The sequence below is a fragment of the Coloeus monedula genome, assembly GCF_965178545.1.
Source record: "Coloeus monedula genome assembly, chromosome: 3".
In the NCBI taxonomy this organism is placed as follows: domain Eukaryota; kingdom Metazoa; phylum Chordata; class Aves; order Passeriformes; family Corvidae; genus Coloeus; species Coloeus monedula.
In genome coordinates this window covers 95,294,351-95,311,175 of record NC_138783.1, presented here as the reverse complement: position 1 = coordinate 95,311,175, position 16,825 = coordinate 95,294,351, and the positions used below count along the sequence as shown (strand labels likewise).

General features: G+C 37.8%; 1 protein-coding gene across 1 annotated transcript in view; it reads right to left on the bottom strand.

Annotated features, from left to right (window-relative positions):
• Positions 1-387: 387 nt before the first annotated feature.
• The window catches only part of COL4A1 (collagen type IV alpha 1 chain), a 120,669-nt gene continuing 104,231 nt past the window's right edge, over positions 388-16,825 (bottom strand). Inside the window, exons 44-52 of the mRNA XM_082277676.1 lie at positions 13,805-13,877; positions 13,030-13,101; positions 11,600-11,728; positions 10,086-10,184; positions 9,727-9,939; positions 8,832-9,009; positions 5,902-6,016; positions 5,106-5,278; positions 388-3,462 (exon numbers count right to left, since the gene is read on the bottom strand). Coding sequence (XP_082133802.1) covers positions 3,381-3,462; positions 5,106-5,278; positions 5,902-6,016; positions 8,832-9,009; positions 9,727-9,939; positions 10,086-10,184; positions 11,600-11,728; positions 13,030-13,101; positions 13,805-13,877 — 1,134 coding nt within the window. The 3' untranslated portion in view covers positions 388-3,380. The remainder of the gene's footprint in view (positions 3,463-5,105; positions 5,279-5,901; positions 6,017-8,831; positions 9,010-9,726; positions 9,940-10,085; positions 10,185-11,599; positions 11,729-13,029; positions 13,102-13,804; positions 13,878-16,825) is intronic.

The following is a 16,825-nucleotide window of genomic DNA, read 5'->3' as shown; positions in this document are numbered from 1 at the left end:
ACCTTATGTAGTTAGTAGAGATTATTCCAGATTTGTAAAACATGGAAGACAGGAAAGGAATTCTCAAAAATTCATGCAGGTTTAAAATTTCAGTCATTAAAATACAATCACTTTTCTGGGAGCCTAGTAGGGGGATACTGTTCTCAGGAGTCATGTTACATAGAAAAAAAGTGTATTTCATCAAGGAAGTTGCCACTATAAAATGGATAAGAGATATAAACTGAATGTACATTTATCAGAAAAGACACACAGGCTAAGAGATCATTTGTTTCAAAATAGATATTGGATCATTTAATTATATTCTATTTTTATTTTGCAGTATGTATAGAATTTTTTTTTAACTGAAAACTGATCCATTCCTATTTCAAAATGAAAATTGCTGGTGATTAGGACATGTCAAAATAGAGATGGAGACATGGGAAAATAGTCATATAGACAATAGAGTCATGTTAGCAGATTAGAGACCAAGGTATTTGTTAGTGTAAAGTTGTCCATCCCAATGTTACCACAAAGAGAGCAAGAGCACCACCTGCTGTTTTAGAAATGTATTTATTTGGATCATGACAGCAACTCTTCAAGTACTGCACTCAAAAATTTTCTCCTGAAAGCTTCTGCAAGACGAATAACTGATGTGTTTGCAGTTGCCTGTTCACACAATGAACTGTATTGTAGCCACAACAATGGCCATAAATGCCTGAATATGGGGTATTTAAGAGATTTTTGAAAGCAAGGCAGTGTTTCACGTGGGCTCTTCCTCACCCAGGGCATCAAAATCAAGTGTTCACACATTTTCATCTGAAATATGAATATCTGACCGATATTCAATAAGCATCAAAAAGTTTTCTGACTGATTTAAAAATAAATAGCATCTTTAGCATGAGAATGGTTTAGGTCATTATATGAGCTGGAGGTTATGGAATAAATAATTACGATTACATAAGGAAGATACCAAACTACAGTTCAAGCACTTTTTGAAAATTTGCAAAGGACCTTGTTTCCAGATGTTCCCAATTGAGAAGACAAGGGTTCATACACACCCAGATGATTTAAACATACATGAAGGACTTTATAAACTCAACTGTCTGGCAATTCTAAGACAATTTGACCATAGCAAATTAAATCCCTAGCTGACCAGGACATAAGCTGTAGAGTGTGAGCAGCAGTTTGGATGCTCTGAGTTAGTGAAGACTGAATATTTGCGCAGCTTCTCCTAGATGCCACAAGGAATCACCTTATAGTCTCCTCTTCTTCTGGATATCAAGTGTCACTTTGGAAAACCCTGCATGAGGCTGCTTAGACATAGTAAGACTTTTATAGACTAGCAAGGAACTTTCATGAGGACTGGTCTTTCATAAATAAAATTATCAGATGTCAAAACTTCCATGAGAGTTAAGAATCACTGCTAAACAAAATGACCAGCTTCTATCCAGGAGCCTTCAGTCATTTGGTCAGAGAATGCCCTGAAGGATTTTAAGTGAAAGCCCAGCTCAGAACAGCAGCAGCAGCCACAGTGTCTTCACAAATTTGGGAAAACAACATGAAACTTTAACAAATTATGTGCTTTTGCCAAGGAAAACTATAGCATGGCCCATTTCCTCTTCAACCAGAGCCAAAATTCACCTTGCCCACTTACAAGCAAAATTATATGAGATATTTTAATTTTTATCCTGTATAATTCAGTTCTGATTTGTGCATGAAAAACTAAAGAAAAAGTGAAAAACGTGCATAACTTGATTGATTCCCATGAGCTGAGATGAAATTAGCAGATTTTTGTAATGTGTTCGTATCAAATATATTTCAGCGATAGATGTTTCACATGTTTCATCTATCAGTTTCAGTTCTTACAAGATAACAACAGAGGTGTCAGCACAGTGTCCTGTTTCCCCCATTAGAAGATGCTTTGTACATCTGCAAGATGTGCAAAACAAAAATCATCTAGGATTGCATCAAGCTTGTGCATTTATTGGTGGCTTATTAAAAATTAATTCATTGCTGTAAATGATAGCTAATAACAAATTAGTAAAAACTGCTTCCTTTCTTCTGGGGTTTTTTTTTTACACAAATAGTTTTATTACAAACTTGAATTTTTAAGAAATACACATGTAAGAAATTAACAAAGGCCTTGGCATTTGCAAAAATCTTCTGGTATTTGCATGGTAATAGTCCACAAAACATTTTTGGACACAGACGTGCTCAAACAATGGTATCATTGCATAGAAATTCTTTAGAAAGATTTCTGAGGCCACTTCGAAGAATTTTTTTGGCACAATATTAACAAAATTAAGGCCTTATACTTTTCAAAATCAAGTCATTCAGTGTGTGAGTAGTGTTTAAAACCCTGAAAAATATTAAATACAGAATAAAGACTATAAGCTCAAAGCAGGATTTGCTATTATAAACACAAATAGCTATTAACCTGGGTTCAGTCTCTGCAACTTCAGCATTGAAATGGCCTATGTAAAACGAACATTTCACATCATATTTTGGCATTTAACACCTAATTCATGACACTGAAAAGAAGAAAAATTTTGTAAGCTTCTTTTTGAAATTATAAACTCAGCGCTTGATTTGCCTAATGGTTGATATCTATATAAATTACTAAAATATTTATATATATATTTTTTCTTGACCATTACTGGATCATTCTTTATTCCACAGGAAAGTTTGTTCTACTGCACAAAGAAGCTGCATAGTACCAACACAGCAGAAACACTGACTTGCCTATTTGTGACGCCAGTTTGGCAATCTCTTCCAGATGTAGACCCATTAAAACCAGACAGCACTAAGGACTACAAACAGAAGCAAAGGTTTGCAGGATGGCACACTATGTTGTGAAAAGATGGTTACATGTTGCTTAACCACAGTCTGTAATCCCAAACCTCTTTTTTACATTAGTATTTCTTTGTACAAGAACAATAAGTACATACCCAAGAGTCTGGGATTTTAAGACACCTAGATAATGGTAACAAACTTATCTGGGGAAGAAAAATGAATCTAAATATATAATACAAGAATGAGAAAGGGGGGTCAAACAGTATAAGGCAGAACTGCATACCTCCTAGCACCTTTGCATTTTTTTTCTGGATAAATGCTGACTTTTTATTCTATCAGTGCATTGCATTTATATAAAAAATACATATACTTTGATCAAAAGTGCCATTTGGCATGTCAACATTTGAAGCTTATCTTTGTTGTCTCTTTTCTTCTTTAGCAAGGACAGGGCCAGTAAAGCAGTGTGTGTTAGTTATGCAAGGTCCTAAAAGGCACTTTACTGTTTTCATACTGGACAACAATGAGGTACATATGATATATGTCTAGGCTTCATTGCTGTTAAACGAATAGCACCATATTGTGTGAAATTAGTTGAAATTCAAAAGTCATTATGTTTTTCTCATACAGACTTGACAACGGCTAACATTTGAGCGTAGATCCCCTGCTTTCAAAGTTGAGGGAGTCGGTTTCCTATTGAAAAGAAAGAAATTAAAAGACCCATTAACAATTGTTGAAACAAACAGACACTTTTCAGGTTTATAATGGACAACACCAACTTTGAATGCAAGTCTCTCTTCCAGCCTGTGCTGAATCAAGAAGTTGTTCCTAAATTCTCCAGTGTGTAATCACTTCCAAGTTTGGTCACAAACTATCATATGATTAGTTTAAACATCACATACTTACAGTTACTGATGAATTCATTTCTTTCACGAGGCAGAACATTTCCTTAACCTAGAACACTATCTGTTAAAGCAGCAGTTTGAAAACAATCTAGAATGTGGGTAATAAAATCAGGCAAAGAAGCTGAAATTTGACTGTTCATGAGCTTCTGCTAACTCTTGTGACTTTAAAGACAAATGAAAAGCTGGCAAAGGAAATTATGTGATGTCATATAGAAACACAAACCAAAGCCTTTAGTCTCCAAACTATCATAAGGAATTCTCCTAGCAACTAGAAATAGATACTTTTCAGACAAAAGTGTGCTTGCATTTAGTGCTTTTCATTAAAAAAAGTTATGAGTTTACAGGAAATTGAGTAGTATTTGTGATTTATGACAGCAGAGCAGGTCCCCTGATCTGGGATTATTTTATTAATCTGAGGCATAGTTTGTAGCCAGAAAAAAGTTTGAAGTTGAAAGGTCTCTGGGTAGGACTCAAAGAATGGAAACAACTGTAGTGCTCACTCTAAATTTTCTTCTGACTGGCTTTCCTCTTTCCTAGGGATCCAGGGCTTACCCCAGTGGTAGGGTGGTTTTGGTAGTAGTTTTTCTGGTTGATGAGATTATCACAGCCCCAGTAATACTCAGTCCCAGTGCTCAGTTTTTCTACCTACTCTGTTGACAAGTATCTGATAAACAGTGAAAACTGGCTAAACAACCTGCTTCATTCTGAGACAGACAAGGCAGCATTCACAGATCTAGAAGATGTGAAGAGATGAAGGGTAACAGGAGCAGCAGTCAGGACTGTGGTGGAAGAGGGTGCTTGCCTGCACTCCAGAGGAATGCCTGCTGACCAGTTAAGCTACCCAGACATGGAAAGTGATCTACATGCTAACACATTAGTAACATTCATATGGAGCAAATTAGCCTGTGTTGAAAAATACTTACATACAGGAGATGAGAACAAAGCCTACTACCACCAGCTGCATTTTACTCAAACATAGTTCCTCTAACATTAGGAAAAGGTAAATAATTGTTCAACTCACTTAGTTTAACACCTGTACTAATTGCAAGTGGTTCTATTATATGTTAACATCCATTACAGGAAATTGTACATTCTAATTTACTTTCAATCAGTATGTCAACCTATCCCATTTACCACTCGGTGAATGCAATCAAAAACATAGTGGAATTGTGAACATTGTTAGATTATTCTGAAAAGCAAAATACACAGTACAAATGACACATTGCAAACACTAATTGATGATACATTCATTAATTCCCCCAAAAGCTAGTAATTTTTTTCTTCCTGTTAGGAAAACAATTAACTACATAAACTAACTGTTCTGGTGGACAGCCAATACTTGAAAATGTATTACATTCAAAAAATACTTCTTTTATTCAACGATAAGGCTCAACTGAGTCTCAAAGAATGACAAATAAATCATGCACTTACTTGAACATCTCATTCCTTTCTATAGTGGCAAGCCAGAAGCTGTAAGCATTTGCATAATAATTGCAGGTGCCCCGGCCATGGCATTCAATGAAGGGAGCGCTGCGGAACTCCTCTAGGCAGGAGCCAGGGGACGCCAGGGCCTGGCCAGAGCCCTCAGCACCAGCACTGGTGTGCTAGGAAAATGCAAAAGCATCAGTCAGACAGGGACTCTTTACCTTTTCTGCTACAGCTTCGATGAACTCCTCACACAAATATTTCTTCACACTTCTCTCCTTGTTCTCTGTTTGTCCATCTGCAGTTTTGTTGCTCAGCTCCAGGAGGAACAACAAGGTGGAGCTGAAGGCTCCAGAGACAGCATTGGGTTCTCTCACTTAACAGCAGCACAACACATCAGCAAATTCAACTTCAGGGCAGCTGTACGCACAGAAGTCCTTCAGGACAGACAGCAGGACCCAAGCTATCTCTATGTAAGCAACATGCCAGGGCCAGCTCTTAGCCCAGAAGGCATAAGGTCTGGTACAGCTTTTATCTGAATAGCTCAACCCCATTCCGACCCCACATCACAGTGGCCTCTCTCCCACTGCCAAGTGCTAACAGCTCTGGATCCACGCTGTGTCTCAGACCATGCCCAGGCCTTGCCTGTGAAAATGATCAGATTATTTTTGAAGTCACTATAAAGAGTGGAGGTCTAATGCCCTCCTAAAACCTGAAGCAAGAGTCAGATATTAACTTTCCATAGATCAAAACCCTGAAGCAAATGCTTTCCTCAGCTCAGAGTACATCTCAGTGCACTTACCATGACAAAGGAGTAACCAATCCAAAGTGAACTCCAGCCTTCAGGACAGGGTGGTATTTGAATTGTTTGACTGTGAACAGCTATTACCATAGCAGGAGCTTCACACACAGAGCATCTAGAAAGACCAAGACATGAATGAGCTCTGTGCACTTAAGGATTAATACTTCTTTATTCAGAAGTTACTTTCTTTATGGAATCTTCCAAGAGAAAATGTTGTCACTTCAAAACCAAAGGAAAATCACCATGTTTCATTTAGAAAAACAGCCAATGGGTTTTTCTTTTTTGTTAATATCTAATTTCTTTTAATATCTAATTTCTTTTCTGAAATTAAACTTCTGATTTCTCCCTTACTTAGAGACAATTCAACTGTTAAGTCTTATTCCTATTAGCTTTCCTATTAGAAGAGTAAGAGACCTCTTATCTGAGGATTTACATGTATTTGTCTTTTTCTAGTCCCATTTGTACTGTAGTTTCTAAAAGTGCTCAGTGTCATGAACATGGGAGGCAAACCAAACACTGCAACTCAGCAAGTATCACTTTAAAGTGGTCTACTGTGATCAGAAACAAGTAACAGCAATTCATCATCCTAAACTTAGCTCTGACTTCCAGAGAAAAAGCCATCTCTCTGGCAAATGCCTTACAAAGGCAATCACTGCTAATCTAATCTAATGCAGACTCTTTCCCATGCATTTTCCTTGAAAGTTTTTGCTATTTACATTTGTGCTCTGTATCTGCAGTAAGAGATTTCTAGCAAAGTAACTTGAACAATAAACTTCAAAGCAATTCTTTAGAAAGGCATGCAGCACCAGTTCTTTTACTTTAGATAAATTCCTTGCATCTCAGAACAGCTAGGTTACTGAATAATCCAATGACCAATCATGCCTTCACAGGAGAATTGTAAAAAATACATGAGCTGGGCTGGAATTTTAATATGTGGGCTGGTAATAAGGAATTTGGTAGATATAATCCATTTTTTCTTGTACAACTCCTCAACTGGCTGCTGCAGTTAGCAATGATGAAAATGATTCAAAACTAAACAGTCTGATTCCTGTTATCAGAGGGAAAAGAATCAAGTGCAAATGGATTAAGTTGGATTCTGGAAAATGCAGAGAAGCAAAGGAATTCAGAATGAAAGCTTTCTATTTCTGCCTTGTGAAGACTGCTTTCATACCTACTGCCTTCATCTTTAGTGCAGAACCAAGAGGGTTATTTTAAGAAACACATCAATGAAAGAGTAAGTTAAAAGAAGGAATGTAAAGCTGCATCTATTCTTGGAGCTCTGCTTTGCTTCAAGAGATTTCTGGTATTTCAGTAGAAGGCCTTACTTGAAAAGAAGTCCTATGACTCAAGGCAGCAAATGACACTTCTACACATTTTCAACTTTTGGACAGGGAAAACTGTTGGTTAAAAAGCATAAACTAATAAAAAAATGAAAGAAGAGTCTTTCAGACTCTTTCCTAGTTTTCTAAAATTAGAATTACAGCTCTCTCACTGGTTGCTATAACTAAAAGGAGAAAAACACATAAGCATACATGCACACAAACACATATGTACATACATATACAAACTTACGCGTTTTTATGGTGCAAAAGCTACTCCGTAGGCATGAGATAAGGCAAAGTGTTGGTTAGTACCTCCTTTGGCAAGAGTTTCAAACATGATTTTTAAAGGCTCTTTTGGGTGCATGGTATGGGATGGCATAAAAGGAATATGCATTTCAGAAGTTGGTAATTTGAATTTTTCTGAAAGTCAAGCCCCTTCCATTCACATGCAATGAACAACCAAAAATGTAAGACCAACATAGTCTCTCTTGAGAATCTTGTCCTCAATCTGCCCATTCATTTTTAAGACATATCAACTTCTTTGGCACTAAACCAAAAGTAAGAATACAGAGAACAACTGCAGGCACAAGATGGATTCCACTATGCAAAACAAATAGCAAATGTTTTGCAGTAGAGCCATACATCTTTTCGAAGATCCCAGATGCCCAGACTACAACCTACTGATGATTTGGATTGTCCTTTCTCTTGGATGTACCTGAGAAATCATTACCAGCAATCTCCACTCCCATTCACTAAATATGGCTGGAAGAGGCATCAGCAAGAGCTGATACAGATTAGAAGCAATGACACAAAGGACAGTAATGTCTGTATCTAATGATTATTGCTTAAGCTGTAAGTCGAAGATTCCCTTGTTAGATTCATACCTAACGGTGGGGCAGTTTTCCACACTTTTCCTCACAACTCTGCCTTCAGTACTGTACATATTATACCAGAAGAGTTTTTCTAGTGGCCCTAAAATTTAAAATGAACCAAAAGTTCAACATGTATTGATGCAGAACAGTTATGTCTCTGATAGAAGCACCATTCTTTATGCTAGCTGGGAATCTGGAATTATTAAAAAGTAGATGATTGATTTTGCAATTGTTTCTTTTAATTCAGACAATAATGGTTGTATTCAAGCAGAATGTCTAAAACAATGGAAGAAGCCTGGCAGTCTACTCTATGATAAAAATGTTACCATTTTCAAACAAAAGGAAACTGAGCCCTAAAAAGCTTCTAGCTATGGCTAGTCAAAAAACAGAAGTGTTTTGGACAAGAATTGTGAAAAAATGCAAAACTTTTTCTCCTTCAAAGTACATCATAGCTTTTGTAAGACAACATTTCAAAGTAAATCTTTTCATTTCAATTATACTCAAAATAGGCTACTCTAGTTGTTTGCATTTCCCCCAAAATGGATTTATTTTTGATCAAAGTCTAAACTGAAAACATGAACACTTTGAAACATTTCATCAAAAGAATTCAAACTTTAAATTTAAAGGCAGGAAATAAAAATATACAGATTAAAAGCCTTGTCCAGAAAATTAAAGAACCCTACACTCTTTCCACAGGCTTTTTCACTTTATAAATACAGCAGAACTGAAACCATACCTGCTGATGAATGGTCTGATATTATCACCAGTGATAGGAGCCATATTCATTGGCATGGGTTCAGGAGTAGACAGCCAGTAGGAGTAGTCATTCCTTGATGCAAAATTACAGACGTTGTTGATATTGCAGAATAAGAAAGGCATGGTACTAAATTTACGAAGACAGCTTCCTGCTGTGCCTGAAATGTTAAGTGAAAGGTTATTTCTTAACACAGTTTTGTTAAACCACTGCCAACTGCCTAACAGTTATTTCCAGGAGCAGCCAAAAAGGCAGAGAACACTTGCTCTGGAGGGCCCAGTACTCTCAGAGGAAGTGACTTCCCTTAGCTTCACCAGGAAGGAACAGGACAAGGCAAGGAGTAGCCCACTCTAGCCTGTAGAATTATGGAATACATTAGGTTGGAATAGACCTCTAGAGGTCATCTATCCTACTGCCAGTTAGACCTGGTTGCGTGAGTCCAGATTTAGTTGACTTTTGAGGATCTCCAAACACAAGAAATTCAACCACTTCTCTGGGGTTCTGTTCCAATGGTTGACCATCCACATGATAAAAAAGCTTTCACTTATGTTTCACTGAAATGTATCTCATACTTGTGTCCACTGCTTCTTCTGTCACTGAGACCCTCCGAGAAGGGACTCCATTCTCTCTACCCTCCCTGTAGACAGCTGCAGACTGCAATAAAGGCCTCCCCATAAACATCTGCTAAGGCTGAGCAAACCCAGTTTCATCAGACTGTCCAAACCCCGCGAGCCATCTCAGTAACTAGGTGTTGTATTCACTGCAACATCTTCCCTCATTCTGGGATGTCTAGGTCTGGGCCAGAGCAATTACACAGATTTGCTCAATACATTTGGTTTGAATATTCTAACTGAATTCTAATTTGGTCTCTACTTACCCAGATCTTGGCCATGTGCTCTTTCATTGCCTTGTACATAGAGCAAGGAGTAGCCGTGGTAAATCAGCCTTGTTCCAAATGGACACGACGGTTCTTCAATGGTTTGACTGTGTCTGGTAACAAGGAAGCCATGAGCAACAGATGGTGCCCCTGGTGGGCCCATAGCCCCGGGCAAGCCGTCAGGACCAGGTGGACCAGGGAATCCTCTGGGCCCTGCAATACAGAGAGGCTCCTTTTATTTCTGCAGACAGCAGTACTCTCCCTACACAACTAAAGAAGTGAAATTAAATACATTCACACCTAATACCATGTTATTTTTCCATGAAGGAATTAAGTCTTTGAAGAACACATGGACTTACCTGGGGGACCATAAGGACCAGCTTCCCCTTTCTGCCCAGGTTGACCATCAAACCCTGGACTACCAGGTGGTCCAGGTACACCTGAAGGTCCTGTCACTCCTGTTGAAAAACAAGCAATAATTATTACTGGATATTATTTCATGTTAGTTCTGGCTTTTTGGCTTTTAATACAGTACAGAACAGGTATGCCTCAGCATAAACCAAACTCATGCAGATTCAGTGCATACAGTTCCGTATCTAGAGCACATATGAGGGTTATATGCAGGCAAAGTGATTATATAGTAGAGAAGAACAGAGAAGTAAGGAGAGAGCATGCACCTAAAATAACTAGTATTTGCCTGGACTATGAAAAGGAAAGGCAGCAATCCCTTCTCTCTCTGTTTATCATATAACTCAATCAAAAACAGACCATAAAAAAGTAGGGTCATGAGAAAATGGGTATCCTCTTAGCTTCTTCCCAAACAAGTTTTCTGATATATTTTATGTCTTCCTTTATCGATTTTTAAGGATGCTATGAATCCTACATAAACTCAGCAAATCTGACTTCAGGAAAAGGAAGTTAATACCATCAGCACCATTGCAACATCTCCGTGACTCATCAGAAGCTTTAGATGCTCACAGCTTTCTTTTCCTGATCACTCAAAAAGCAATATTGTGTTTATGTGCTGAATTGACTATTAGCAAAGAGCAATGGGTCCTGTACAAGCAAACCCATGCTGTGTTCAATCACTGAGACTATTTCATAGCTCTTTCTTAAAGGACAGCAGTTGCAGAGTTGTATTCCCACCTTCAAGAGAAAACTTTCATATCTACTGTATCAACTAGCAAGAGGATATTCATTATATTACACTGTAATTCCCCATCAACTTAACAAAAATCATTCAGGAAAAAAGATTTTCCTTAGAATCTTAACACTCCTGAGCTCCCACTCTCCATGTCCCATCATTCTGAAGGACATGTGTCCTTGTGCCAGCATTTCATTTGTCCTACCCTTTGCTCCACTCCCTTATATTTTCCAATGTGCTTCATTTTTGCAGTTCATCTACTCTTTATAAAAATTTCAATATCTGGACTAAAAGAAGAAATCTAGGACCATGGAACAAGCTTCCTCAGGAAGCACTTTTCACTCCAGGATCAAGTGTTTTTCCTCATGCTTGTTTTCTCCCAGAGACACACAAGAATTAAGTTTGGATTCAAGACTAATGACAGAAGATACCCTAACAAATACATTTTGGGGAAAGGATGAGCAGATTGTTGCAAGTCATTCTGCTTACTGCTGATCTCAGATACTGATGTGATGACTGCAGAGTGAGAGCCTACAAAAAAATCACCTGGAAGGCATCTGTTTTGGATGAGCTTCAAAAAGGACTCCCTTCCTCATCACTGACACAATTAAAGTGGCTTATAAAAACTGGATAATATCATACCAAAAAATCTTGCAGTATCTAGCCTACCTTTGGTCTATTTTTACATTACTTAAAATGGTTTTTTACTGACAAATTAGAAACTCTCACCTTGCTGTCCTTTGGGACCTGGAAGTCCTGGGAATCCCTTGAGACCAACTGGTCCTACAGGGCCAGGTAAGCCAGGATCTCCTTTAACAAGCTGAAAAGGACCTGGTGGGCCTGGTGGGCCTTGTAAACCTGTGGAAATCAACAGAGAAAATCAGCACATATTTAGTACTGCACAACAAAAAAAGGCAAAAAAATGTTACCTTGTATTGCCATTTATGCAGGCAGAGACTAGAGCCTCTCACAGATAGTCACAAGGTATCAATGTGTCCCAGACTTTACACGTGAATTAAACTGCAAAGCTTCCCAAACAGAAGCCTGTCTGTGTTGGTATCTCCAGCCAGCCAGACCTCTCATGGACTGAAATAGCTGCATGGAGTTTCCTCAGCAAGTTTGCAAATGACCCCAAGCTGAGTGGTGTAGCCAATATGCTGAAAGGAAGGGATGCCATCCAGAAGGACCTTGACATGTGTGACAAGTGGGCCAATGGGAACCTCATGAAGTTCAGCAAGGCCAAGTGCAAGGTCTTACACATGTTTCAGAGCAATCCACAATATCAGTACAGACTGGGGGATGAATGGATTGAAAGCAGCCCTGCAGAGAAGGACTTGGGAAACACAGGTAGATGAAAAATGGGCAATGTCTGCTCGCAGCCCAGAAAGCCAATACTGGGCTACAGGAAAAGAAGCGTGGCCATTAATTCTCCCCCTCTGCTCTGTTCTCATGAAACCCCACCTGGACTATTACATGCAGCTCTGGGTCCCCTGTACAAGAAGGACATATACTGGTTAGAGCAGGTGCAGAGGAGGGCCATGAAAATGATCAGAGGGGTGGAACAGGTCTTCTATGAAGACAGGCTGAGAGAGTTGGGCTTGTTCAGCCTGGAGAAGAGAAGGCCCAGGGAAGACCTCACTGCAGCCTTTCAATATATAAAAAGGGCTTATAAGAAAGACTGAGAGAGATTTTTTACCAAGGTCTGGAGCAAAAGGACAAGGGGCAACAGTGTGAAAGAAAGAAGTGTTTACAGAAAGAGTGTAAATTTAGGTTGGACTTGAGGATGGTTTTTTTACTGTGAGAGCATTGAGGCACTGGAACAGAGGTTGCCCAGAGAAGCTACAGAAGCTCTGTCCCTGGAAGCGTTCAAAGCCAGGTTGGATGGGGCGCTGGTCTAGAGAAAGATGTCCCTGCCCATGGTAGGCAGGTTAAAACTAGATTATTTTTAAGGTCCCTTCAAACCCAAACCATTCTGTGATGCTAACTGACCATTCAGATGCTGCTACATGATACCTGGTTTCATATTCTGCATTTTTACACAGAACAAAAGGGTGATGTAGCTATCCATTGATTAGTCACAAATAACCACAAATTAATCACAAATAACCATTTTACCAAAAACATCCGGGGAAAAAAAAAGGCAAAGCTTCACATTATACCTTTAGATCCAGGAAGACCTTGGTCACCTCGCTCACCCTTAAGGCCTGGGAAGCCAGGAGTTCCTTTTGGACCTGAAGTCAAAGGAAATATTTGATGAAAACTCTGTAATTTCTTGATTTGGAAGGATATGTGTGGAATAATCATGTATGACCCCATGATCCTGACTTACGTGACTTAATTTGCACAAGTACTTTTTAACTGTTTGCAGGAACATGATACAAACAGCAGCACTAAGTCACCAAAGAAATGATGACTGAAAATAAATTTCTCTTATTTTTTCTCTTACTTCTCTTCAAAGTTCTCTTACTTTAATAATCTAATTCTCTAGATTAAAAGCATTATGTTTTTTCTATTCATAACTGTATTTTTTATACATATGGTGTTTCCATGTACATGATAGTGATGGTAGCAGGAATATAATCAACAGGGGAGACACACAGAGCCCATTTCCTCACACACAGCTATAACATTTGCCTCTTCAATTCTCAAGAAAATCTTCAAGATTCTTGACTGGTACTATCTAACAATCAATTTTACATCCATCTATTAAAGGAAGTGCACATTTAATATTTGCAAAGCAAGAACAGGCAAAAGGCAAAAAACCTTGAGAAAAATCTCAATGCTCTTGTATGCTTTTTGATGAAGCTTTCAGTGTCCTGTTCAGTTATTTGTAACATAGAGTCAACATTCTTTGAGCATCTCTTTTGAGAGAGAAAGGATATGAAAGAGACATTTTTGGATACTTTTCAGGAGTATGGTAAGTTTTCTCCTCACCTGGAATACCTGGAACTCCTGGAGGTCCAAGATCACCCTTTGGACCAATATCTCCTGGCAAACCAGGAGTACCCTGCATAAAAGAAAATGTGAAGTATAGTTATCCTATATATTATGATATAACTATATATATATATAAATATATGTATATATATTTATATTATATATAAATATAATAATATAATATTATAATATAATATAATCATATAAATATTATATTATTATAGTATAATATAATAATATAAATATAAAATATAAATATATAATAGTTATATTATGATATAACTATATATACATATAAATATATGTGTATATATACATATAAATATATGTATATTATGATATAACTCTCAAATAGGCTGTGTATTATTGGAAACCTATGAAAAAAAATATAATATGAGATAGCCATTATGTTTAAGAAATGGTCATTCTCTCCCTTGATTAGATGAGAAGCTTCTCCTACAGGAACAAGAGTGACATTTTGTTCTTTCTAAACTATTTTTTGCCTCACAAAGACACCAGATCAAAATAAGGTCGTAGTAGCAGTGCAGCCAGTAAAAAGGTTCTCAACCGTTGACCATATTATTATGAAAAACATCAGCAAGCACAAGTCTCAGCACATACTAATTTCCGTGCAGTCCCAGCAGGAGGTTGCTAGTTAGATAATTCACTGGGGTAATTCTAGACCACAGCAGACTTGAAAACTTCTACAATCACACATGGGATGAAATTAAATATGCTCAACAATTTATAATCCTCTGAAGATTTTTACTTTTCAACAGGGCTAAAACACTCAAGGACTTAAAACACTTCAAACACAATGGGAACCCCTCCTTCTGCCTTCACTATTCTAAACTGTTCCCCTGAAATTAATGGTAACAAGTTCACTGTAGCCTCACTTCAAGGAAAACCAAGCCTCTATTTCAAAAGACTCTGTAAATAGTCATTCAAATGGCTGCCAATTTCCTTTTTTTCTTTTGTCTGCTGCAGATCGTCTGCAGAAAGCCTGTAAGTATAGTTTAGAGTTTCTCCCTGGTTGAATTGGTATGATAGTGACACTTCACTATGTAATAAAATGTGGAACACAGGTGGAGGAAAGAAACAAAATCCCTTTGCTAAGTAACCTATCAAGCAGCTGGAGATGTGAATGGAATATCCAGTGAAAAATAATACCAGTAGGAGTCATCTTATCATATTTGAAAAGCAATAGAATAAGCACACAAGGAGTGATTTTTCATTCAGTGCAAATTAGATGTTTATATTAAGGTGAGAAGAACAGCTCACCACAAATGTCTAATTCTTTCCACTGATTTTAAAGGGAGAAGAGATGACTAGTTCAAAAATGGATGTCCACAGTGAAATTTCCAAAGACTCCAAAGTCAAACAAAAGAAATGCTACTCTCAAGAGTGCTAAGGGAGGCATGAATGAAGTAAGATTCTCTGGTTTCCTTCAGTCACATAATCACAGTATGAAGGATTGTTTAAAGAAATGGCTGCCTCTTTGTATCATAATATGTGAACTTCTGAAGTCCACAACAGGAGGGCCAACTTTCATTCAGAAGGCAGTTATGAGTCAATCCCATTCAAAGATGGACATTTTAAATATATTTTTTTAGGTTATAATTATAAAATGGATTTATAAGAGGAGTTTATTGGAAGCTTTCCATCAAAATACTTTTTCCACAACAGTATGCATTTCTTAAACATTTTTTTCTCATCAGATCTAGCTTGGTAAACAACACCTTTTTTGGATCTGTTCCAAACAGAACAAAACTATTTCAGGAAAATGTTTCTTCTCGCATTTCAACACTAAAATGAACAGGAAAAAAACCATGGGATTTGTATTTCGCAGTCTGGTCTCTGTATTCACTATTCTGGCCTGTGTCACTCATGTTGCAACAAAATCTCCCTTCTGATATAGGTATCCATGTACCTGGAGACCTGTATGAGCAATTGAGCCATAATCGGGGCAGGAGCCTGTCACACTGGGGAGGGTGAAGACATTAGAAAGTCATCTTAGTACGTATCACCAGAAGAAGCTTAATATTTAACATCACTCTGACTGCAGCATTTCACACTGAGTTAACAACCTGCCACTATGAATGGTGCTCAAGGAGAGTGAAACATTTTCTCTGATTGAAGGCATGGAATCAAAATCCTTTGGCATTTCCCATTCTTTCTCAGCAAACAGTCTCGGACTTGTATATCAACCAGTGAAAAGCTTTCCAATTTCCTGGGGTATAGAAATTTAGCTCTCTGCAGAAGTACTGCAAATTCTTAAACTAGGGAAAATATACTGGAGTGTTATGTTGGAGTTTACTACCTTCAAAGCTGGTACGGTATGATACGGTATGGTATCAAATACAAAAAGGTATGAACACAGAAGCAAATCCTTAATGTCTCTGTGAAGAGACATTCCTGGATGCAGAAAAAGATGCACTAGATCTTTGCATTATCAAGAATAAAGTGTACCTTTAAAGCCCTGCATTTCATATCAGAACCTTATTCCTGAGTCTTTCTTCCTTTTGTAGACTAGGAATTATTCTTTTTTCCATAAATATTTTTATTGTAATTATTGGTTGGGTTTTTTTTTAATAGAATCATTAAGATTGGGAAATACCTCTAAGATCATCAAGTCCAGCCATTAAACCAGCAGCATCATGTTCACCGCTAAACCAAACACCTCAAGTATTATATCCACACATTTTTTGAACACTTCCAGGGATGATGACTCTATCAGTTCCCTGGGAAGCTTGTTCCAATGCCTGACCACCCTTTCAGTGAAGAATTTTTTTCTAATATCCAATCTAAAGCTTCCCTGACATAACATGAGACCATTTCTTCTTGTCCTGTTACCTGTTACTTGGGAGAAGAGACTGACACCCATCAGGGAGTTGTAGATAGTGATAAGATCCCCTCTGACCCTCCTTCTACTCTGGGCTAGACAACTTCCATTCCCAGTGTAGAAGGAAATAAGAAATGAAAAGTTAAAAAATAGAGCATATTTTTCAGGGTGGAAAA